General features: G+C 41.2%; 4 protein-coding genes across 5 annotated transcripts; 2 read left to right on the forward strand and 2 right to left on the reverse strand.

The window, feature by feature from the left end:
* Positions 1–664: 664 nt before the first annotated feature.
* Positions 665–3,935, reverse strand: LOC124535344 (MOB kinase activator-like 1). The gene is made up of 5 exons (XM_047111534.1): positions 3,740–3,935; positions 3,233–3,399; positions 2,413–2,640; positions 2,162–2,325; positions 665–2,000 (listed from the first exon to the last, which is right to left on the reverse strand). Exons 1-5 carry the CDS (start codon positions 3,751–3,753, stop codon positions 1,920–1,922), a joined length of 654 nt encoding a protein of 217 aa, XP_046967490.1. The 5' UTR covers positions 3,754–3,935; the 3' UTR covers positions 665–1,919.
* Positions 3,936–4,171: 236 nt separating this feature from the next.
* On the forward strand, positions 4,172–6,288 carry LOC124535345 (cytochrome c oxidase subunit NDUFA4). Its single transcript, XM_047111535.1, has 3 exons — positions 4,172–4,354; positions 4,750–4,896; positions 6,153–6,288. The coding sequence occupies exons 1-3, from the start codon at positions 4,313–4,315 to the stop codon at positions 6,207–6,209; spliced, it is 246 nt and encodes an 81-aa protein (XP_046967491.1). The 5' UTR covers positions 4,172–4,312; the 3' UTR covers positions 6,210–6,288.
* A 262-nt stretch (positions 6,289–6,550) lies between these two features.
* Positions 6,551–13,949, reverse strand: LOC124535342 (programmed cell death 6-interacting protein). The gene is made up of 14 exons (XM_047111533.1): positions 13,678–13,949; positions 13,418–13,536; positions 13,194–13,321; positions 11,457–11,610; positions 11,247–11,371; positions 10,722–11,158; positions 10,461–10,638; positions 10,189–10,383; positions 9,823–9,948; positions 9,381–9,743; positions 9,155–9,304; positions 8,398–8,491; positions 8,028–8,317; positions 6,551–7,178 (listed from the first exon to the last, which is right to left on the reverse strand). The coding sequence occupies exons 1-13, from the start codon at positions 13,875–13,877 to the stop codon at positions 8,109–8,111; spliced, it is 2,478 nt and encodes an 825-aa protein (XP_046967489.1). The 5' UTR covers positions 13,878–13,949; the 3' UTR covers positions 6,551–7,178; positions 8,028–8,108.
* A 613-nt stretch (positions 13,950–14,562) lies between these two features.
* LOC124535350 (cilia- and flagella-associated protein 91) lies at positions 14,563–22,820 on the forward strand. 2 transcript variants are annotated; one of them, XM_047111547.1, is made up of 8 exons: positions 14,563–14,717; positions 20,337–20,447; positions 20,528–20,945; positions 21,026–21,164; positions 21,248–21,315; positions 21,462–21,630; positions 21,719–21,796; positions 22,180–22,820. In XM_047111547.1, the coding sequence occupies exons 1-8, from the start codon at positions 14,683–14,685 to the stop codon at positions 22,263–22,265; spliced, it is 1,104 nt and encodes a 367-aa protein (XP_046967503.1). In that variant the 5' UTR covers positions 14,563–14,682; the 3' UTR covers positions 22,266–22,820. The 2 variants fall into 2 exon arrangements, with proteins under 2 accessions (XP_046967503.1, XP_046967502.1); XM_047111546.1 differs by having other exon boundaries at positions 21,719–22,820.
* Positions 22,821–24,470: the final 1,650 nt, after the last annotated feature.

Raw genomic sequence — 24,470 nt, forward strand, 5'->3', positions numbered from 1 at the left:
TGGCGGAAGTCACAATAATATTAAAAGCCGAAGGACGAAATAAATATAAAATTTTAAATTTTAGTATTTTTAGCTGATTGTATTAGCAATAGGGAAGATGGGATATTTTTATTTTTGTGTTTATTTTAAAGAACTGCACATAAGATAGACCACAAATAAGAAATCTAGTGCACAGGGTCGTGATTTCCTAGCTGCAGAAGCTTAAGGTTTAGCTTAGAGGGCCCCCTGAACTCCGGGGCCCTGGTGCACCGCACCACCTGGCCCTACGATAGCTACGCCACTGTTATCGCTGTTTGGCGGTAGATCTGATGAGCGGGTGGTTCCGACGCAGACAGGCTGGTACGCTAGCCGAGCCCTAGCGCCTAGTAAAAAAAATCTGCTCATATGTTGATACAACAATAAAGCCCATTCCAGTTTCTTATGAATATATCTATATATTTTATCTTAACATTTAACCATTTCGATCCACGAAATTTTTTATCGGATATTAGCGACCGGAAACACCGACTGCTAGAACACAAGTATTTCAAGTATCTGTGAAGTGACTCCGATGCTTACGATTCCGAACGAAAAGCGCACAGCGACGCACGAGTGATAAAAACGAAATGATAAAAGCGAGTGATAAAGGCAAAAAGTCAAAACATTTTTTTTATAATTTGTATATTCATTTCATATTACAATTTTATAAATAAAAAAATCAATTGTGTCAGTCGCGCGTAGATACCGGACGAACGTCGAGTCGATATCTGATACAATAAACGAATGCGAACAATGCGCAAAATAAATCTATTAACTTAATCACTAGTACAGAAGGGTGGCGGACGCCGCCGCCAATAAATAAGGAACCCAAGTCATTGCGCGATGAGTGCCGCTCCGGCGGCTCTGCTGCGGGTTTAGTTGCGAGACAGAGGAACACGTTTGTAATTTATGAATTTACAATATTCAAATTAATTCTAATTGCAAAACTTGCAAATTGTGAAATTTTATTTTTAGCAAAAATACAAAAATACGCACTTCACACCCAGACGATGAAGATAGTTAAGTTTTATTCATCATAAATTTACTCCAAGAGCGCCGTGACACTTAGCGTCACGCCGGAGGCACGCTCGCCGACGCAGCCAAGAGATTGTACAGATCTCGTGCTCTGGCAAATCGACCTAGATAATAGAACAATGGCTGCTTATAATGTGTAACAGAATCAGATCTAAGAGTTTTGTTTAATAAATAACCCTGTATGGAAACAAGCACACCTCATATAAAGCTGTATGTTCCTGGCAAAATGACGTTTTATTACAATGTAACAATTTAATACAGATCATAATACATTACGTGAAAACAAATCGTTTATTGTTCAAACATAGCGCCGTCACACGCCCTACAAATGTATCAATTATAGTTATCGCATACACGGGACCAAAACATAAATAGCAGATGACTCTTACATTGTTATAAAATCACTTTTATAAATGTAAACTCGTACTACTATCGTATTTCGTATCTAGTCTTACTTATTACATAAGAAGGTATAAATCATCTATAATAGTATGACATAGCCACGGACGAGCGACCCGCCCGCCGGCACTATGCGTATTACTTTAATCTCGTACTAAATGCTCGCTAACGCCGCGAGTGACGTCACTTCCGGCGCCGGCGCAGGCAGTCGACTCCCCTCCAAATACTTCATATCACAATTTCATTCCCAAAGTATCAAACATCAATATAGGTAATAAAGGTGCGAGGCCGCCAGCGAGTCGCCGTGAGAGCGATCCCGATCTCCTGGACAGATGCGTTCGCGCTTAAGTACACCTTTTAATCCGTATTGCCGTTTTACAAAAATAATACATTAAAATAAGTTATATCATTGAATTCGCTAGAGACGGTGTGTCGAGGGGGCGGGCGGGCGCGGTCCGGGCGCGGCCTCATCGCGCCTCCTTGGCCGTCAGCTTCTCGATGAGCTCCTGCAGCGGTGCCAACTCCCGCCGCTCGATTAAGTTAAACTCCTGCGTACAACAAAATAATCAAAATATGTAATCATTTGTAATCAATAGAAATACCATCAGTCATATCAAATCACGGTACTCTAGTACAGGATGTGACCGAGCGTCCGAGCACACGGCTCATCGCTCGCGGTAATAACAATAGAATGAGTAAAAGGTGAAACCTGAACAAAAAATATGAAGTGCTTGAAGGAGGTGTTGAGGTGCGCCTCCTCGCCGAGCTGCACCACCTCGGGGAAGTGCTGGTGGTAGATGTGCGCGTACACGCGGAACAGTCTCTTTAGTATGGTTTTCGCCATGGATAAGAAGTTTTTAGGAAATGGCACCCCTGGAAATGATTATTCATTTTTGCATACAAATTGTTTTCCAAAACTCAACACATGGCTCGCGAAACATACGAGAGGTTTCGCATTACCTATTTTCGAAGGAAAAAGTGTTTCGTCGTCCAGTTGGTCCTGTGCCCATGTCATGAGATAGTCAATGTACTTGGGAGCAGAACACTTGATAGGCTTCTTGACCGTGTGCCCGTCGGCCCAGTGGTACTCATACTTGGGCCCCGCCGACATCACTGCGCACGATTCCTCAGTACAGAACTCAGTGATTGTACCATACAACATGTTTATCTGGTTGAAGAAGTCTACCGCTAGAAATCAAAACATTTTGCATAAGATATAAAGTATATTGTATTATAGAAACAAGCTTTTCATCAAATAATCATTCGTAAAAGGATTACAATTGAGTTCTTAGTCATAAATCAATTCGACTAAAAACATTGCTCATTCCCCATAATATGTCAGTCTCGCGACTCTGCAGTTGTCATCGATCTTATTGAAAATTTGTGATCTCTTGTGAACTTGTGCCTCATGCGGTGTATAATTATTATGAAATACATGCTTTCTATAAAGTTCCTGGCATGAACAATTGGGTTTAGGGACGAATTCAATCCACAACGCTTGGGATGAATATTCACAAAAATAAACAATATAAAAAAAACCCTAAAAACTGGAAAACACTAAAAAAAAAAAAACAAAACTAAAAAATGAATGATTTGAGATTTGAAATCTTTTCGGCCAAAAATGAATCCAAGTATCAATGTCCAGTACAAAGATAAAATATTTACAAAACAATTCATGACAGAAAAATATATACCAGGTATCCTGTTCATCTTGCTTTATAATCTTAACTGATTACATTTGTCCAATGTAAAATTTGTTGTACTCCTTAGTAGTACTTACTGTTTACTGCAACCCATTCATTGAGGTCTTCGCCTTCAGGTAGCATGACGGCAAGGCGGAGGTTGCCAGAACCCAAAGTAGCAGCTGCATGTCGCATTAGGTCATATTGATGAGTTCCTTCGGGTATATTTTTCTTTGGCTTAAAAGTTTTATTAGATCGACTCCCACTAAAAATACACTTCAGATAAATTGCACGTACTAAAAACATTAATTCATGTAATACACAGATGTATTATTAAACAAATTATACCTACGAACATTATTAATACTGATACGTCAAACTTAGTCATACACTCAAACAAAGCCTTCTATCCTATCGCCTGTAACCTATATGGTATTTATGTCGTAACTTATATATATTTCATGTTCAATTTAGTAACATTTACACTCTAGACATATCATTCAATGATAAGACGGCGAATATTTTTGCAATATAAACAAGATACCAATGATATGGTAGACATTCAGTTATTAATAGATTCAAATACGATTTACGTCAATACTCACAATAGAAAACTCATTTTCTTAATGTTAAATTGCGTCAAATTACACACTATCGTCCAGCGAAATAACAACAAATCATTAAAATAGGTTATTTATTCAGCAAATTAAATCAGTAACTCAGCACTCGGCAGTCAGCTTGTCAAATACGTTTTATAATATTAATATGACATGACAGTAGACTACTACCTATATTTAGTATCTATTGTACTATATATATTAAAAAAAAAAACGGAAAACCCTTTCACAGATTATCAAATATCAAGTGCCACAAGAAATAGAGGACGCTATTCATTGTCATAATTCTTCTGTTACCCATACAATATAAAATGTTCTTTAATACCTCATTCCATTGCATTTTACTTTATACTACATGTAAATGTTATAATAACTCTTTTGCTTAATATTATATTAAAATAGACTAGTCAACATCCTATCTTTTTTTTTGCAGCAACACTTTCTTCAATAGTCTTTGATCGATAAACTTAGTGCAATTGCGTTCTCAAATTTAGCAAATACTGCTAGAGGAGTTAAGTATTAACAAGGTTGAGGATTTAAGAATATTAAAAAAGAATCAAAATGCAGGGCCTAAGTCTTCAAAGCTTAAAGAAACACAAAGCTGTAAGTAAAATACAATCATGATAAATTTTACATTTGAAATTACGCCTTTGCTTACATAATTAACCTGCAATATATAATTTTATCTCTTCACTAATCAATGTACCATAAATTAATAAAAATTGGTAATATAGACTAGTATCAAATTCACATTCAAATTCTATACTAAATAATATATCAATATCATTTAGATGTTGTAGGGATTTTTTTTTGTAATTTTCTACATTTTCGGTAATGTTTTCAAATGTTAAAGATTATTTTGAGTTATTACTGAAAGTTATTCTTAATTAGTTTTAAAAAATAAAATATTATACCAATTTATTAAATATTAAAAGCAATGACAGACATAATTTTTTTTTTATTTTAAAGATATTTAGATTTTAATATATTTTTTTCAGTTAATTCCTCTTTACGTATGCGTGGGACTGGGGTGTGGTGCTTCGGTGCTCTATTTGGCACGTCTGGCGCTCCGTTCTCCCGACGTTTCATGGAACAAACGTACTAACCCTGAACCTTGGCAAGAGTACCGAAACAAGCAATACAAGGTAATAATTAACTCAATTTTTTAAAGTCAGATAAGTCATCAAAATATATAATCAAGTAGGCTTCTACAACTACATTAGAAACATAATTTTACAGAACTGAATGTGAATGTAAATTGTACAGTTCAACATGTAGAATCTATCGAGAAGAACTGCTAAAATACTCAGTAGTTAGTAGTCTTCAATGTATTAATGTACCCTGTACAAGTTAGCTTGATCGTTTTGACTGATGAACTAGTAATGGGAAACAGAAAATATCTAGTTGTAGTTTTAAAATACTTGTAACTGAAATAAGTAATTGACCATGTCATTGAGCAGTTTATAAGGGAAGGAAAAAATTTCCCATTTGACCCATGTTTTTTGAAATTTGTTTAATTTCATAGTCTGAACCACCTATTTAAATTTGAAGGGAGGTCCAAATATAACCCTGTGTGTTAAAATTAAAGTGAAGAAAAAATTTCTTTAAAACAATTTTTATTAAGGAAGAGGAGCACAACCAAGATCATCATCACCAGAGTAGTCAGGGCTTGTGTCATTATCTCAAATTTTAATTATTACTTTGTGTTCTATTAAATAGTCAAAGCGGACGTCGCACATCCCTACCGTTTGGCTGATGTAACATTGTACAAGCGTCTATTATTTTCAGGTTTCCTATTTAAATTTTACTTTGAAGAAATAAAAAGCAGTCTTAAAAATTTTGGATAATGCTTGAATCTTTAGTGACTTTGGTGTTACATGTATTTTTGTAAATATTTTTACAATTTTTAAAAGCATTAAATTTAGAAAATAATATGTTCCTCATTTTCATTGAGTTATGTCAATCAGAAAAAAATTACATCCATCAAAATGATCAAGCAAACTCGTTCATGGTATATAGCCCCTCTAACCCATCAAATTAATACTAAACAAAAAGTATACCAAAGTTCTATTTCCTTCTCAATATTTTGTATATTCTTTGGGTTTAGTTTAGGGTTGCTTTTTTAATTTTACTAAATAAGAGTGTGATTTATATTAGGTTGTATTTACATTCTAATCTGCTATTTGAAAATGATGATCATTATTTGACTTAATTCATATAATAATAAGAGCCGTTGATACAATCATATTTAGGTAAATATTCAATGTTAATTCAATGGTAATGCTGATTACATTTGGCCTCAAAGTAAATATCCTTGTCATATTTACAATAAGGATGGTTTTATGTTGTTATTTAAAATGATACCAAATATTTTGTTTAATTTATTTTTTATTGTTTACAGTTCTATTCACCCATCAGAGACTACTCAAAGGAGGAATCACCTGCACCCAAATACTAAACACGTTTCTCCCAAAAACACCATGTTATAAATTAGAAAAATTAATTTAATAAATAGTGGTATGTGATATTAAATTTCATTTGTGTTTTATTGTCCAGTATCCTTATGAAGTAGCTTTTGGAAGTTTAAAACAATTTAAATGAATTAAAAAATATATTTATAGCTAAATATTTTATTATTAAAATTAACAAACTAATTCATACTTTGGAGATTATTAATTTATTTTATATTTAAATGTAATAGAAACAACCTCGGTCACAAGATTATGCACCTCTATTATAAACTTAATAAAATCTCAGGAAACTTGTCTCTCCATCAAATGCTTTGTATCTACTTTGTTACTCATATTGTACATCAAATCTTTATCAGTCTTCTGTTGCCATTGGATGTATCGAGCAAGTCTTTTGTTACATGTTTACAAAATACTATATTTTGGGTCCAATTTAAGAATATATGATTTATCACATAGTATATTATTATAAACTTAACAATTTTAAATTTTCATGATAATTTTCGAAGCTTTTTGTCAAATGCTTTAACAATAAGTAAACTCCAACAGTATCAACACACCTTCATCTTCATGAGCAGGCACGAAACTTGACCAACTAAATAAATTATATTTGTTTTACATTGTTAGTACTTACAATCTGTTTATAAATGACCTGTACCAAAATTTTAACCAAAATAATAAGAACTTTTAGTTTGTACATAAAATAATATCTGTAGCACACAAGCACCCTGCTTCAGTTGCAAACTCATATGTGATCTTTATACAATTACAGCTTGTCTCTCCGCGCAGTTGTTCATTTATTTACTCTTACTTTAAAGAAAAGATATGCTAAGAATTTTGGCATCTACAAGTGCAACGAAAGTCTACATATAATGCCTACATATTAATTGCTATAATTATGTCAAACGGTGATAATGCCAATTTCCGTAACACTTGATATATAATGCATTATTACATATGTTGCAACAATTAGATAAAGAAAGTAAAAAAGCTGGTTTATCAATGAATCCAGAGAAAACTAAAATAATGACGAATGCGATAAAAGAAAACATAGAAATAGGACAGGAGATTATCAAATATGTCGATGAATACGTATATCTAGGACAACTAATATCAATAAAAGACCAATATTCAAAAGAAATAGACAGAAGAATTAGCAACACTTGGAAACGTTACTGGTCCCTGCAAGAAATATTCAAGAACGAAACAATACCAATTTCGGTGAAAAGCAAACTGTTCAACGTGTGTATCCTCCCATGTCTCACCTACGGGTGTCAAACTTGGCCTGCCACCAGTAAAAATATCCAAAAACTTGTAGTTTGCCAACGCAATATGGAACGAAGTATGCTAAGCATAAGGCTACATGACAGATGGTCGATCACAAAAATAAGGAAAAAGACGAAAGTGAGCGATATCTTACAAAAGATCAAAACCCTGAAATGGAACTGGACTGGCCACATTATGAGAACAAACAAAGAAAAATGGACGAAAGACGTAATGGAATGGTATCCTAGGAATGGGAAACGACAAAAGGGGCGTCCAACCAAAAGATGGGAGGATGACCTACCAAAAGGTTGGAGAAGACTTGCTCGTGACAGACACGAATGGAAAAAACTAGGGGAGGCCTATGTCGAAAGACAACCTGACCAACGAACTGGTTGCTGTAGAATTGAACATATCACTTAAATTAAGCATATTTATTGTAACCATTATTTATAGTGTTATTAGTTATAATAGTGTTGTAAGTTATTTGTAAGTATTTTGGTCAGCGAATAAAGGCTTTTATTATTATTATTATTATTACATATTATGATATATTATGCATTATATTAAGCATAGACGATTTCTGTAAATAAGAGTGATGTAAATGCTGAAAACCCCAACGGGGTCTACTGCTGCTGGTAGGGGTTGTATCCGGCTGGTGGCGGCTGAGGGTATCCGGCGGGCGGCGGCGGGTACTGGTAGGGCTGGTAAGGCGCGGCAGGGGGGGCGCGCGAATGGTGGGGGTAGGGCAGCGTAGCGTACGGGTTGTAAAGCGCAGGCATAGGCGCGTACATCGGGTAGGGAGCCGCGGGGGCACCGTACGGCAGCGGCATGCCTGAGGACGAGTCCGTTTGTTTAGATTACATGTTGCTGGAACAGAATATAGCTTAAGTTAACAATTGTAATGGGAAGTACCTTGAGGCTGCGTCGGGTAGGGCAGCGCGGCGGGCGCGGCGGGCGCGGGGGGCGGCGGCCGGGGGGGCGGGTCCTTCTTCGCCACCGCGGCGGGCTTGAAATGCATATGATGTCTACTATGTACAGCCAGGCTTGGACTTCACTTCGCCACGCGTGGCATTCTCAGTGTAATGTAATAAATTGCTTAGAGTACGATTTGTTTAGAGTAGCCAATGTACAGTCAGAGTAAGAAAAACTTCATAAATTTTCAAATTAATTCCTTTATCGAGCTTTAAACTCTTAGTACCTTTTGAATCTAAACATCGAGTCATGGCGACGCAATATGACGTTCTCGATCGGTAACGCAGATTATCGCTCATACTGAGCACACGAAAAGAGATCTTAATGTAACGAACCTTTTCTTACTCCGACTGTAAATTGGAGGTGGTGACCACTAAACATCATCATAGTGGTCTATTTATTAGTCTACGTATACGTTTACTGCTTAGCGCCAAAGTGTTGTTAACTTCAGAAAACTAATGACGACCTCGGCTGTTTCAAACACAAACCAAGTCCGTTCCGCTGTCGGGTTGAGCGCGCATTATGATGGAAAGTCGTAACGACTCCCTGCGGACGTTAATTTTTAAATGTCACACGGGTTAGCAAATGTCTCCGATGCAGGTTACTTTACTTTATCCTGTGCTTAGCCCGGTAACCCCGCTAAGCACAAGGCAAATTATAAACTTGCTCAAATACAGCTGAGTGGCTGGGCAGGCACCTCGTCCACGGCGTGGTGCGGCGGCGGCGCGGGCGCGGCGCGGGGCGGCGCGCGCGACGCCTCCTGCGTCAGGTCCTTCAGCAGCTCGTCCTTCTCCGTCTTGCGCGCGAAGCAGAAGTCAGACACCTTGTTCTGGAACGCCAGCAGCAACTGGGAGGGACGCAGACGTCGAGGCGTTACGTACAGTCGGTATATCGATGGAATGGTGTGGTCGAGGGCAGGTCACCTGCGTGAGATCGTTGTAGAACTTGACACCCTCCTTGAGGTTGCCGGTGAGGTCCTGGTACGCGTCGTAGGCGGCGCACAGCTTGCCGAGCGCCTCGTCGCGGCCGCTGGCGCCCCCGCGCGACGCCATGAGCGCGGCGTGCGCGCTCTGCAGCGCCTCGGCCAGCGCCTCCTGGCGCGCCAGCGACTCCTGCGCGCGGCGCTGCAGGGGCGCCAGCGCGGCGCCCAGCGCGCCGGCCGACAGCGCGGGCTCGTCCACGGCGCCGTCCTCCGCCAGCGCCGCCATGAACTTCTCGCGCAGGTCCACCGTCGCGCTCTTCAGCTCGGACTCGATGGCGTCGCGCTCCGCCTTCACCTCCTCCACCTGCGGGCGACGGGCTCGTCACGCGTCGGGCTCGGGGCCCGGCGGGGGGGCGGGGGGCGGGGGTGCGGGCGGCGCGTACCGTGAGCATGAGCGAGCGCAGCGTGCGCAGCGCGTCGGCGTCGGGCGCGGCGCCGCCGGGCGCGGCGGGCGCGTCGGGCACGCCGGCGTCGATCTCGCCGTCGCTGCGGCTCAGCAGCTCGATGTTCTGCGACCCCCAACGAGAATATATTGATAGTGCGAGTGTCGATATTTATTCCGTGAAATGCCGTACGACATACTGTAAAAGTAAATTCGAGCGTATCCACATTAAAATTTATAAGGGCGTATTAATGCCGTAGGTATCGATGTAAGTGTGTTTATAGTTTGGCTGCTAAGAATGATTTCGTTCTAGCTACTGTGGTATGGCTCTCCGGGAGCCGCGCCCGCACCGATCCCCCCCGCTCACCTCCTCGTGCTGCCGGAACTTCTGCTGCACGATGGAGTCGGCGCGCACGGCGTTGTCGATGATCTGCGCGTACTTGGAGGCGTTCGCGCGGAAGGCCTCGGTGAGCTTCTCCGACTCGGTGCGCGTCCAGCGCGCGCCGAACTGCGCGCGCAGCGCCGCGTCCGCCTCCGCCTCCTCGCGCAGCATGCGCTCCGCCTGCGACGGACAGCGGAGTCAGTGGGGGCCGGCGGGCGGGCGGGCGGCGGGGCGGCGGGCGGCGGCGCGGGACGTGCCTCGGTGAGGATCTCGCGGTTGCGCTGCAGCAGGTCGGGCAGGTCGGCCATGAGGCGCCGCAGGGCGGACGGCCCGCCGGCGGCGCGCACGGCGGCCGCCTTCTCGCGGATGGATTCCGGGAGACCCGCGCCTGCGGCCACCTCGATGCACGCCGGCAAGTTCAGCGACGCCAGAATGCTGAGAGGCAAATTCGAAGCCTTTATTTGATCGCAACGTGACCATTTGAGAACCTGCGCCCGCTAGTACGCCGCTCCGGGTACCTGTTGAGCAGCTGCGTGGCCTCGCGGAGCTTGTTGATCTCGGCGCCGACGAGGTCGGAGCGGCGGGCCGAGCTCGCCTGCAGCGCCTGGTGCACCGCCATCGGCACCAGCCTCTCGAACAGGTCGCGCGGCGCGGCGGCCCAGCGCGGCTGCGGCGCCAGCGCGGCGGCGACGGGCGCGCGCGGCACGGGCTCGAGCGCGCGCGCGTCGGGCACGCGCTCGTGGTAGATGAAGTCGTTGTCGCGCACGGCGGCCGCCAGCTGGCGCGCGGCGCGCACGCCCGCCTCGGCCGCGGGGCTGCCGTCGCGCGCGCCGCGCAGCAGCTCCGCGGCCAGCGTCAGGCGCGCGATCTCCTCGCCGACGGCCTTGCTGGCGCGGCACACTTGCGCCTGGAAGTACTGGGTCAGTCCGCGGAAGTTTGCCTGCTTGGCTTGAATCTGAAAGAGAAAAGGGACGAGGTCCGGCTTTGAGGTGGTGCTGTGCTGTCGGCCCGTGTGCGGTAGAGACGGAGGCGGGTGTACTGACGTTGGGGATCCAGTCGCGGTCCCAGAGCGTCCGCAGCGAGTCCTTCTGCAGCGAGCGCAGCGTGTCCGTGTAGAGCTCCTCGCACTGCGCGCACACCTTGGCCACCATGCTGTCCTTCATCTCATCTGCGGACATATCACTCTCGAGGAATGTTCCGTGCCGCGACGAGGGCGAGATCGCACTACGCATGCACTAGTAGTGTGGACGAACCTTTGATGCACTTGTAGACTATGACTTCCTGCGCCTGAGCCAGCATCAATTGCGACAGCGCGTTGAGCGTCTCGGGGTTGAGGTCGGGAGTTGTCTCCTGATGCACTGCCATCATGATGTTGCCTTTCAGATACGTGAATATTCCCGCAGATTGCTGTCAGAACACGTCATTGTATCATGTATTGTTATGTTATACACATTCCTTCACCACCACCACCACATCCATACTCCCTTCGAAAGCTATTAAAAATGAAGATACAGAAAATATCGGAATTTACTAAGAAATGAAATCAAAAAATTGTGTTTTATTATATCTTATCAATCAAAATTGATCACTGTGGAACTGGGTGTTCTTTTTCTAGAATGCAATTAAGAGGTATACTAATAACACCATGATGTTGTAGGTTTAAAACATTTCATGGTCTACACAATCAAATGCTTTGGATAAATCACAGTATACACCACCAGCATTATGTGATTTCTGTCATGCATCATACATGTCTAAGTAATATATTAATAACTTTAGCAATAGTTTATTAAGTTTATAGTTTGGGAAATATAGAATCAAGCCCATTTAAAACAAACTTGTTTTTTTTTTATAATTAAGGAGTTGTTAAAAATATGAATCTATATCATAAATGATACAATCAATTAGCCCATGTGCATTGTGCACAGAAAGACCCTATATGTCATTGGTTTGATATTAAGAGTTAAATGCTTTTATAATATTTATGTAGTATTTCGTTCCAATGAAAATTCAACACTAAATGTAGGAATATTATTTGTTAGTAATTTATAAGCTTCTAAAGTTAACTTAACGAGTTACCAGTTTCAGTGGGTCTTATCAAAAAATGTTTCAAAAGCTTTTGCTACTTCAAAATCTAAATGTACACATCTCTTATATATGTCAAAAGTTTTAAATACATTTCTGAATTGATTTTACATTACACTTACAGAAAGACGTATAATATTTATCAGGATCATCTTTAATTTTAACCGAGGTGTTTTTGACCTCACAATATCTTCGAATGGATTGACTTTTTTAAATATCATAAGTGCACCTATAATTATCAGTGAGTAATTTTATTTAAAAGTTATTATTCTGCCATTGACAGGAACCATTTAGCACAGTATCCACAGTATCCACAGTAGTCGGAGGTAAGACTGGTTGAACTTTATACATCATATTTTTATCAGTTACAAAATACAGCCTAGCCTGTTATAATGGTTGTCTCTTTGAGATTCGTAAGGTATATTATTGTTAAATACTAATCAATGAGCCTCCACAAATAGAGTACACCCTTAGGAACTGGACTGACTGGATTTGACTTATCTGAGGACTTGTAAACTTGTGAGCACAAATATAAAGTAAGAGACTCAATTCTCTAAGTTGGAGTTGCATAACTCAACAAAATTACTAGCTACATTATTTTTACAGGCTACTAATTTTTATTGCTCCTTCACATCATAATTTTTATATTTTGTAATTTAATTTCATGATTTTTAGTACATTAGATGAAGACAGTCTTTACTCATTATAAACATGTTTTGATAGTTACAACTAAATTTAATATTTATTTAGTTACACTCCTACACACAAGAATAGAAGAGTTGAGGACCACCACCCCCATTTTCATTGATTTTTAGCAATTTGGTAAAAGACATAATGTTATGAGAACTATTAAAAATGATTCACATGAGATGTGAGTGATGCAAAAATGTCTCCAGTGAATGTACCTGCAGTAACTTAGCTGCCAATTTTAGAGATTCTTCTGTATCAAGTGGTTGCTGGGCTGCGATTGCACTCTGCATAGCCGCCATATTGAACAAAATACACATCCTCTCATATGCTAAAGAACTTATAGCTAAAAAAAAAGTCATTATTAATCAATTAAATTATTGTAAGTTCATTATCATATGTATATTTATTATAATATTTATAAAAATATAAATAAACCTACTGAGGCTCATCCGGCCTCCAAACAAAGATCCTTTATCAAATGCATCCTTCCACTTAAAAGGAATCTGCACCTCCTGTGGCGGAATTTTGCTTTCCAGAGACACGAGTTGGTCATAATAGCTAAAACAATACAAACAATGAATAGATTATAGAAATAAATTATATTATACATAACTAAGTTTGACTAGTTAAATAGATGTTCTATGCTGACTTTATGATTTTAATATGAATCCATGAAAATGACTCATACTACGCTAATACCTGTAAATAACGTCTAATGACGATTTCTCGAACACTTTCCAAATAGCGTTTGTTCTAAGTCGGCTAAGCTCATTAATAGCGTCACTATAGTCGTCATTGGTTTCATTCGTGTTATATGTAGACTGAATTAGGTTTTTCAGCGGCTTAACTATATCAACATCAGAAGATTTCTTAAACGGAACAGACAACAGATCAGCCATTTCTGCAAATGACTTAACGTAGTATGAACTTGACTAACTTTGTTTGTGACTTTTTGTTCATTTTCTTGTCAATTTGACAGCACAGATTATGTGTAGTGAATAAATTTAACAGAAATACAAGAAAAAATAAATAATATCTTTAAGTTCTTATAGTTGCATAATATAAATATCTGTAAACCAACTTTTATATAATTTGGTAACAATTATTTAATAGCTCAATAGACATTGGCACTACAAGAAATATTCAACATTTTTTACGTCCCCAAAGGCCTTTCGTCTACGTTGGCTCACTCAACTTCCATACTAACTATTTCTGTTCAGGGTTACAATATGCAATGAATCGTATCTATTGAGAAGTGCTAGCCCAAAGCAAGATCAAAATATATTATACTTGTACTTAAAAAGAGCTTTTTTGAAAATATTATTTGAAAATATAAAAACGCTATTAACAACAAAAAAAAATTGCTATTAATAATTTTGGTGTTTAACAGCATTTCTTTTTTTTTATGTAACAATTCTGGTTTCTGAAACTGTATTACTTTTTTTTTATTTTTATTTTATATTTATGAATTTAAAAAGAAGTAATTAAATAATCAAACAAAATGTTACCTCAAATCGTAGGTATCAAAGACTAGACGTGTTTGATCTTTGGCGGTCATTTTAAATTTGACAGTAAACAGTAACGTAGAAGAATGTTTTAGGAATTCTAAATTCATAATTATTATAATTTTTATGTCCAAAAAAACATGTTAAATTAATTGTTTATTTCTTAATTTAAATTAAATGTAACTTGTTATCATACAAAATGGTTATAAACGATTATGAAACTGGGCCAAAAATGTGAGTATAACATTGGCACTAAAATGTTTCGACATTTTGAGTGTTTTGAAAGGATATATTACTCTAATACTAGTATTTAGTAGCCGAACATATCTCTAAAATGTAAACTGAAATGATTGCTTGTAGACGAGTGGTAGATATTATAGCCAATAAAGTGAATTAGTGATAGGCATGCGCTCAAGGCGTGTATTGTAGTAGTCGCGCGACGTGAGACTTGAGTGCACGAGTTTGCCGCACGCAGGGGCGAGGTCTCCACGCGTCACGAGCCGGCGCAATTCGCGTGCTCCTCGAGACGCAGACAGGGTGAGTAAATCGCTATGTGAGGAAACTAAACAGCAATTTCAAATACAAGCCTTCTCACAGTTGTACGGCGATAGGCAGGCCTCTCGGCTAGAGTACGAAGCGTCCAAACTGCGAGCAGAAGCAAACGCTGTCAACTCGCCTGGCGGCGCTAACTGTTGCTTTTCCAATCGATACAATCCGTGTGCTTTTGTTTTGGTTACATTCGTGGTCGTGTCAGTTGGACGTTTATATGATTCGCGAGACTGAAGAGATACGACAGCAGATACTTCGAGCACATATTTTAGATCTACAGGTGGGTTTCGATTGTATTTGCCCAGATAGTTGTTGCTAACCTTAATGTAGGATTGCTTCACAAGGACACCGGAACAGCAGCACGGCTGACGATGTTCCCATGACCTTGAATGATAACCATGACACCTTCCATGTGTTTATCTTGCAATAGAATATTTGGCGAAAAAACGAAACAGTGCAATCATGCCGAAATACCTCTCACCTCTACTTATTACGTTGAAGGAGGTTTTCAATTAGGATACACATAGGTCTATATTTTATTTTTATGTATGTACATAACTCCGTCTTATATTATCATTACATCGTTATTTATTTCGGAATGTCCCCATTTCAATTTAAGAAATATTCATTAAATGCAAGCAAATTTACCGCATTTACTGCTATCGCTATTTTACGCTTACTATTATATTTACGCTTTTTTTTTGCGCGTTCACAAGGCTTAACACCAAGCCCGCTCCCTGTAAAGAGGTACGTAGATATGTTCAGTATACTATGGTGGTTCCTCATTTCTTTTCAACCGACTTCAAAAAGGAGGAGGTAATCAATTCGTCAGTATCTTTTTTTTATGTTTGGTACCTCATTTCTTTTTACAGGGTGGACCGATTTTGATAATTTTTTTTTGTATGAAAGCTAGTGCTTCCCGTGTGCTCTCATTTTAATTTAGTCCAAATCTGATGATGGTATCCATATTAAAACGATATAAGTCTTAAATTTACATTATGTATGTGCGCGATAAATAGATGAATAACTCAAAATTCTGCCAACCAATTATGATAATTTATTATAAGATAATTTTTTATTATAAAGGATATACTTGAAGGGTAGTTAGGTGAAAGTTTGGTAAGGTTCTGAGCATAGGATCCATGACAACGTAACTGAACGGAAGGGAACGAAACAACTCTGAGAGGCACGTTAGCGATAATCGGCCGAATGTTTTATTTGTAGGTTATTTGGATATTTGAGTCACCTTTCGTAACGGTAATTGTCTTAGTCGAATATTATAATTAACTAGCGACCCGCTCCGACTTCGTACGGGTGCAATACTGATACTAAATATACTACAGAAGTTGTTTATTAACGACATCACATTGCAAACTTCTAAAATTATCAGTGTTTCTTTACTATATTGTTCATGTATTATATACACAAACCTTCCCCTTGAATTACACTATCTATTAAAAAACCGCATCAAAATCCGTTGCGGAATTTTAATGGTATAGAGATATAGAAAGCGACTTTGTTTTATACTATGTTGTGATGGAACTCCTAAACGGCTCACAGTTAAGGTGCGACATGGGGCAGAATTTCTTACTGTCTTTAATCAAATTTTGTGTACGTGATGTGATGTCATATGATGTACGACATATATTATCTCTTTTGGAAAGTTTTTTTACTGAGGTCGATTACAGCTCTTTCGAGGGCGGTACCTTGTAGTTTATTCCGCAAGTATTGAAGTCGCGTTTTCTTTTGAAATTGTCCACGAAGTAGTTTCTGACATGTTAAAAGTTAGTTAGTCTAACATCAGCTTCACTTAAAATCAATAAATAAATAAAAAATTTAACAAAAAGAAAAACCGACTTCAAACAAAACACTATTTTAAAACAAATAAATATGCACTAAAAAGTAATAAAATAATTGCGTATTCAACATATTTTTTAGTGTCCTCCTAAGTAAAATGAAATGAAAAGTATTAGACTAATTATAAGACACATTAAAAGTCAATTTACGATTATATAATGTAGTTATAATAATTGGTATATTTGGAGTCGGTGTCAGTCACGTTAAAATTTTTATTTATTGCAAATAAATTTGGGCATTCATTTCTTTTTTGTTTATGTATTTTTCATATAGTTTTTTCGAAAAAGTCCCATTATGATTTCGAAAACATTTGTTTAAGATTAAATGAAGGAACCTCTGACTAAAGCAAGTTCGTAGTCGTTGTGATCATTGTGATTGCCCAGACGCTCTTTAGTACTGAGATTTTAGATAGATTTTATGTAGAAAGTTGCGGTCAATTGAGCACAATACATCCAGTCGAACGCGAGCGAGCAAGAAAATTTAGCGCTCGGTGACAGCAGCGATTTATTTGTCAGCGAGTTGTTCTACATAAAATCGGACGTCGTTAGTGCAGTGGGACATAAAGCGGCCTTATTGTTTACTTGCTCTCTCTAGTAATTTATTTCGTATTTGCTACAACCGACGCTCGACGTCCTGATATGCCCTTCAATAAGAATGTGTATTCGTTTCTCTTATCAGGATTGTTAGGGAGTTCAATAACCGTAACATTTGTTTTTGTGATATTGATTTAATGAGAGAAGAAATTTTATTGTAAAGCTTTTCGTTTTTTGTGATTAAACCAAGTACTAAATAATAGGCTTTAAATAAAGACAAATTAATAAAAAAAAATATTTGCTTGTATCCGTAATTGACATCCTTCGAAACAGTAGAATATGAAAAAGCTAGGAGCGTCATCGTGGATAGTAGTAGATATGTGTAACTTACGTCGCACTAATGTTACAAATAAATGTTTTTTTTTTTTAATTAAAATGATGCTATGTAATGAGATCTCTAATACAATTTCATTTAGGTATATTGAATAATTTAATCGACAGTAGACATTAAAATAAATTAAGCAATGAACTAAATTTTAAAACGTATTTTAAGTTTTCGATTAGTTTTCCGCAAATGGTCCAGCATAGCAATTATTTATGTAGTTGCGTAGCGTGTGCAACACCGCGAAAGCTTGTTTAATCCTTAGGCTAATTAGGCTGCTAGGCGCGATGAAATCGTATCTTTGCAAGCACTATAAATCTAGTTTAATCGAAAGACGCGGCAACGGCTCGACGCCAAGTAATAAAAGAAAAGCGCACCGCGAAAGCTTGCCACACTCATATGTGAACCAGACGGACGTGAACCATGCACGCCAAGTTCTGAACGTGCTATTAGATTTTTCTAGATCGGAAAGACAGTATAAAATTCAAAATATATTCATAATATAAAATTCAAAGAAGCTTGTTAATGGCGAAATTGTGAAGAGAAGTTGGTAAGTATACACAGAATCCACAGGTCGTGTGTTTTGTGGTGCTTGCAAATTATACGGAGGAACCTCCGTATTTGCCAAAAGTGGATTTAATGACTGGAAAAATTCAAACTTAATAACTGATCACGACAATTCTCGGGATCATCGTAAATGTTTGGGACAATATGTACGTAGAGGAAGACTTTTGCAAATAGTCAAACAATATAATGAAGAAATAATTTATTGGCGAAATGTATTACTAAAGAAATCATTGGATCTGCACTAAACGGAAATTTTCTTAGTTGTATTGAGCTTATATCTAAATCCTTCTGATCCTTCCATGGTTGAACATTCGGTGAGATTGGGTCAAAAAGGCAGATGTTCTCCATTGTACTTGTCATCCTCTATAACCGATGAATTTATCTTACTTCTGGCTGACGAAGTTTTACTTTCGATTAAAGCAGAAATAAAAAAAGCAAAGTATTATTCGATTTCATTGATTATACTCAAGATAAATATTTCACACACCGATCCGATATTAGATTTGCAAAAAATGTAGAAGGATTTGCAACACGCTAAAGCACGAAAATATACTCACCTACGACGAACCGGGAAGAGAAAGAACCAATTTCATTATTTACATATATTCAATTTTAAAAGAATAGCCAGAAGGCGGTCTTTTCATTTCCAAAGTGTGCTATCAAAAACACAGAATCGAAAACTTAAAATGCAGTAAGTATTGTGATACTGATATTTAAGTATAGTTTTTCTTGATATGTACTGCTTTTTTCTCTCCGGGCCTCCCGAGTGGCTACATAATAAGACTACATACGTAGTCCGTAGGCACAGTATAGCCATAAACAACAGTGCAAAGTGCAAACTATATGAAAAAGCTTGTAAATGCAAAATGAGTTTGCAATGAAATACTGAGAATGAAATACTAAATGAAATACATGATAAATGAAATAATAGAGTTAAATTTTATATCAGTCGGCAATGTAATAATTAAAACCACTTGTGTTTGTGGCAAAATTTCCAAGCTGCAGGAGGCTGCATTTTTAAAGTAAGTTTGGAATGCTGTTGAGCTTTCCCGAGGCAGTTCTAGCTCGTTGTTTTCATCTCAATAGCTGCTTGTGCTAATTTATAGTTCCGAGAGCGGCGCCTGAACAAGTTGGGTGTCTTACGTAATTATATGATAAGCAGTACCTGAAACGTGCCACGTGAGAGGATTGAGCAACGTAATGAGTGATCTGATCTTATGGTATAGGCTTGATAAGACGCTGTGGTAGGCATCTTTGTCAGAATACCTGAGTGGTTCACGTTATGAGGTCAAATACTTTATCAATACAATTTGATGTGACAAATAGAACAGCGAAGTTGTTATTTGTAAAGGCTTGAGTAGTCGTGTGAACGGCCGCGCTCAGGGCACTGCACCAGGCGCGCATCGATCACACTGCGAGCGTTCACCCCCTCGCACGCGCTCCCTGCTGCTGCTAGTCGAAGCCGCAGATGTTATGTCAAAGTCTCAGGTCCTTGACCTTTTAGAATTTTGTTGTATGCAGCACCCATCAAGCGCATGTTATTGTATATATCTACAGAAATATGTTCGTGTGGCGATTCATTGCTAATTTATCAGTTGGATGTAACTACCTGCGCAGGCTATTCAAATTAAATTGTATATAAAAATATAATATCTAGTTATTTATTTCAAGTTATAGTATTGCCTTGAAGTAATTTAAACAATATTTCTTTCAAAATTTCTTGTAGTCATCATGCTTGCAAGACCTTGTTCAGTCGTACCGTGTCGCCGGCGTCGCCTCTAGGCACGCGCCGCCCGCCGCCCGCGGCTCGAGTGTCTACGTCTACGTGCCGTAGACGACTCATTGCCGCTACTTGTGTTTATTTTTAGCCATCGAAGTGTTTTAGTCGGTTGGGATGGATTACAAAGGGGTTTCCGTAATTTAATTGCTATCTTTTTAGTTACACAAATGATGTTGTCGTTTTAGTCGTAAAAAGAAGGAACACGCGGGAGACGTGATCGACCTCGGCGCCCCGCGCCGCCTCCGCACCGCTCACTCGCTAAAGCCGCCGTTTTTTTTAACGCCGAATCCTCGACTGTAAGTGAAACATCCGTTAACACGTTAATGTGATATTTAAAAATAATTTAGATAGCTTAATATTTTAAATATTCGATCAGGTACCCGAGCTCAAAGAAGGACTCGAAGAGTCGACCGATCGAGGACCGCTCGCGGCGCCGCAATCGCAAGCTGGTACCCAACTCGCGCTTGTACCGCCCGCCCCCCGCCCGACCGCCCCCAGCGCCCCCGAGGCCGCGCGCCGCCTGGCCCGCGCCCGCCCCGCGCACGCTGGACACGGCCTCGCGGGCCGCGCTGCGCGTGCTGCGCGCGCGCCGCCTGCGCCCGGAGCCCGCCGAGCGCGCGGCCGGGGACGCGGCGCACAGCCGGCGGCGCGGGCCGGGCGCGAGGCCCCCGCTGGGCTCGGCCTCCTCCGCGCGGGCCGACGCCAGCGTCATGGCCGCCAGTAAATACTCCACGAGCCCGGACTGCTCGGACGGAAACGAGGCATCGTCCGCACCCAGCGAGTTCCTAGCCGAGGTGACTGGACGCAGTCTGTCAAACGTTGCGTTCGAAGGATCATCGCCGGAGAAGTATAAAATGAATCGATGCGTTTTCAGTTTCTGTCGGCGATCATGCGGCGGCAGTACGCGGAGGCGCTGAAGTACTGCCAGCTGATCCTGCAGTACGAGCCGCACAACAGCACGGCGCGCGGGTTCTACCCGCTGCTGCAGCACAAGCTGCTCGCGCGCGCCGCAGGTGGGGGGCGGGCGGCGCGGGGCGGCGCGGGGCGGCGCGGGCGCCTCGCGCGAGCCCCTCTCACGGACGCGTTTCCGTTTCAGACGACACGAGCTCGAGCGACGACACCGGCTCGCGGGGCGGCGGAGCCCACGGGGCGCGATTCAAACAGGTCGCGATGGTTTAAACGTTTCGTTCGCACATTATTATTGCACTCGTAGTGCGTTGATACGACTAGTTGCTACGAGTAGCGAGTATTGTTGAATCGATCGGAAATGTTCCTTTTAATTTACCTTGTACGATTTCGGTACACCACAGAGAAGTAAGACGGACGCGGAGGAAGAAGCGGAGGTGGAGGCAGAGGCGGCAGCGGAGGCGGAGGCGGAGGAGATGGATCAGGGCTCGGGCTCGGCGTGCTCGTCGCTGGAGCTGGACTCGTCCGCGTCGGGCGTCGCGCGCTCGTCCGCCAGCAGCGAGCCGTCCGACAGTCAGTAGCCTGCCCGCCGCGCCCGCCGCGCCCGCCGCGCCCGCCGCGCCCGCGACCCGCGCGCCCGTGACCCGTGTGCTCTGTGCAGGCGCGTCGTGGCGCTGGGAGAGCGGCGGCGAGCGCTCGGAGCGCGACGACAACGGCAACCCGGCGCCCACGCACAGCGGTGAGCCTCGGCCCGCCCACGACGGCGGTAGATGTGGAGGCGTTGAAGAACACCGAAAAAGCACCGAAACACCGCCGCACCGAAAAAGCCGTTCATGATGTTTTTAAATTAATTCCAACATTCGCATTCGCATGTAACATCCTGACTGCATCGTGCTCGGTGTACCCGCGCTCGTTAAAACCATACTTTTAGAAAGCAACGTTTATACATATTACTATTACAATTTTTGTAGGAAAAAAATTAATGCTCGATTTCCACCACATGACTGATCGAGCACTAATTGTGAATAACAGTATGCTGTCGCTCCTGGTATACATCATTTAATAGCAGACGGGCACGTGGCCCTCGGCCCGGCGCTGCAGCGGCGTGTGTCGTGTCCGCAGAGGGCGCGGCCGGGGACGACGAGAACGACAACGCGCAGGCGCTCGCCACGGCGCGCCGCGCCTTCGCCCGCCGCTCTCTCACGTAGTGCGCTGCCGCCGAGCGCAGTGCGCTGACACCCGAGCGTAGTGCGCTGCCGCCGAGCGTAGTGCGCTGACACCCGAGCGCAGTGCGCTGACACCCGAGCGTAGTGCGCTGCCGCCGAGCGTAGTGCGCTGACACCCGAGCGCAGTGCGCTGACACCCGAGCGTAGTGCGCTGCCGTCGAGCGCGCTGTATCGGGCGATCGTCGCCGCTGCCGAGTGTCATTTTTGTGGTTTTCTTATTGATTTAATTTTTTGGTAATATCGCACTGCAGAATTGGCGTGCGTTATGTAGCACCGACGTGGGGTTCGGAACTCGCTTCCATAGTTTCGACCTCGAATCGTTTTATACTTGAGCTTAACTTTATTTTATTTTTGTAATGATATAGCGGACAACCGGCTGCTAGTTCGCTTGTAACAACTAAATACAGCGGCATGTTAGAGGATCTCACATGTAAATTTTCGAAATCCTCTAACATCCAAATACAACATCCATAGTGCCTAAGTTACATCGGAACTGAATTATAAAATTGTATATGAATAAAAATATTTTTAACAATATAACGCGTTATCAAATGGTTTATGTAGTCTAGTGACGATAATAAAGTGACGTCTATTTTTTTACAAAAGTCAGTCGGCCTACTGGTTCCCTGAGAGATGTCGACGCGGGACTCGAGCCGAGGCGCGAGGCGCGAGGCCAGAGGCGCGAGGCGGCCTCTGCTCGGCGGCCGTTGTTTACAATATCGTACAAGACACTGCTTACACTATATTCAAATTTACTTCAATTATTCCTCTTGCCGCTACATTACTGACTGACTATACTCTACTTAATACAAAATAAGAAAATTATTGAGAACGGTTGTTTATAATTTATTTAAAATTTACATATCATACACTTTTGGTAAATAGATTTCATACAGTATTTTATTTAAACTATATATGTATTATAATATATAAAAGTCGAGAGTAAAATTCCGAAATTGTTTTCATTCATATTAGCGCCAGGAAAGCCTCCATGCGTGCCAGTTGGCAGAGTCAGGGGCGGGGGGGCTCGTGTGGCGCGCCGGGCGGCAGATATTCCATTAGAGACAATGGTCTGCTGATCTACTAGATTGCAGTTTGTCGTTGATATTAATCTATTTATACTTGCGAATATAATATGTACCTATTTTGGCCGTAAGGTGGACCCGCCAGTATTTGTGTGGGTAACAATATCTCCGATGATGTTATATGATATTAAATAAAAATCGTCCTGTACAAGTAAGCTTGATTTTTTTTGCCAGATGTAAAATTTTCTGATCGACGTAATTTTTCAATGACGAACATATTATTTTGTTAATTTAAATATTTTAAAAATTGTAAAAATTAGTAAAGTATACAATATTTTAAGACTTTTTATTAAATCAGAACACTGAAAATAATAGACGCTTGCACAATGTTATATCATCGGCCGCTAGGGACGCGAACAACGGGCAGTAACTGTTTTAAGTATCGGTTACAAGAAATCATTGTTAAAGATTATTCTGAAAGAAGGTCTGACTTTTTCTGTTTGTCGCTTATCTAGCCAATGTTTTATATGTCTGGGGCAATAAAAAAAAAAATAATACACACTATCTCGGCACAGTTACAAATATTTTAAAACTGTATTTTTTGGACTACTACTTAATTTCTGCTTCCCATCACTAGCCCGCCCGTACACGTACAGGGTGCAATGAATGTATTTGATTTTTATTGTGTTAGGAGTATATTTTAAGACTCGAGGAACACGAGGCAATATTATCGCGGTGCAACAACAATGACTTGAATGATTTGATCATTCGCAGGTGACGACAGGACCCAAAGCCCCCCCCCCCCCAAACTTGTGTTCGTTATCCTCCCGGCTGCTCAAGTTCAGAATAAATATTATCCAATCAGACGTCTGCGCTATCGGACACGGCCGTAGTCGGCACTTATTGACGTATCTAAAACAATTTTTAATATTTTATAGAAAATGAGCACAGTAGAGAAAATGTTTAAAATCATTTACATTTGAGAGTATTATATGTACTAGACGGCGCCACCTCCCGTCAGTAGGCTCCGCGCCGCGAGCGCTTGTGTCGTATGAGCTGAGTGCAACGAGAAGACTGAATGAAGTGTTGACTGTTTCCGAGCGCCGGCCGAGACGCGCGGCGCCGGCCCGGCCCGGAGTCTGCCCGGTGCCGGCCCGGCCCG

Source organism: Vanessa cardui, chromosome 14, assembly GCF_905220365.1.
Source record: "Vanessa cardui chromosome 14, ilVanCard2.1, whole genome shotgun sequence".
Lineage (NCBI taxonomy): Eukaryota > Metazoa > Arthropoda > Insecta > Lepidoptera > Nymphalidae > Vanessa > Vanessa cardui.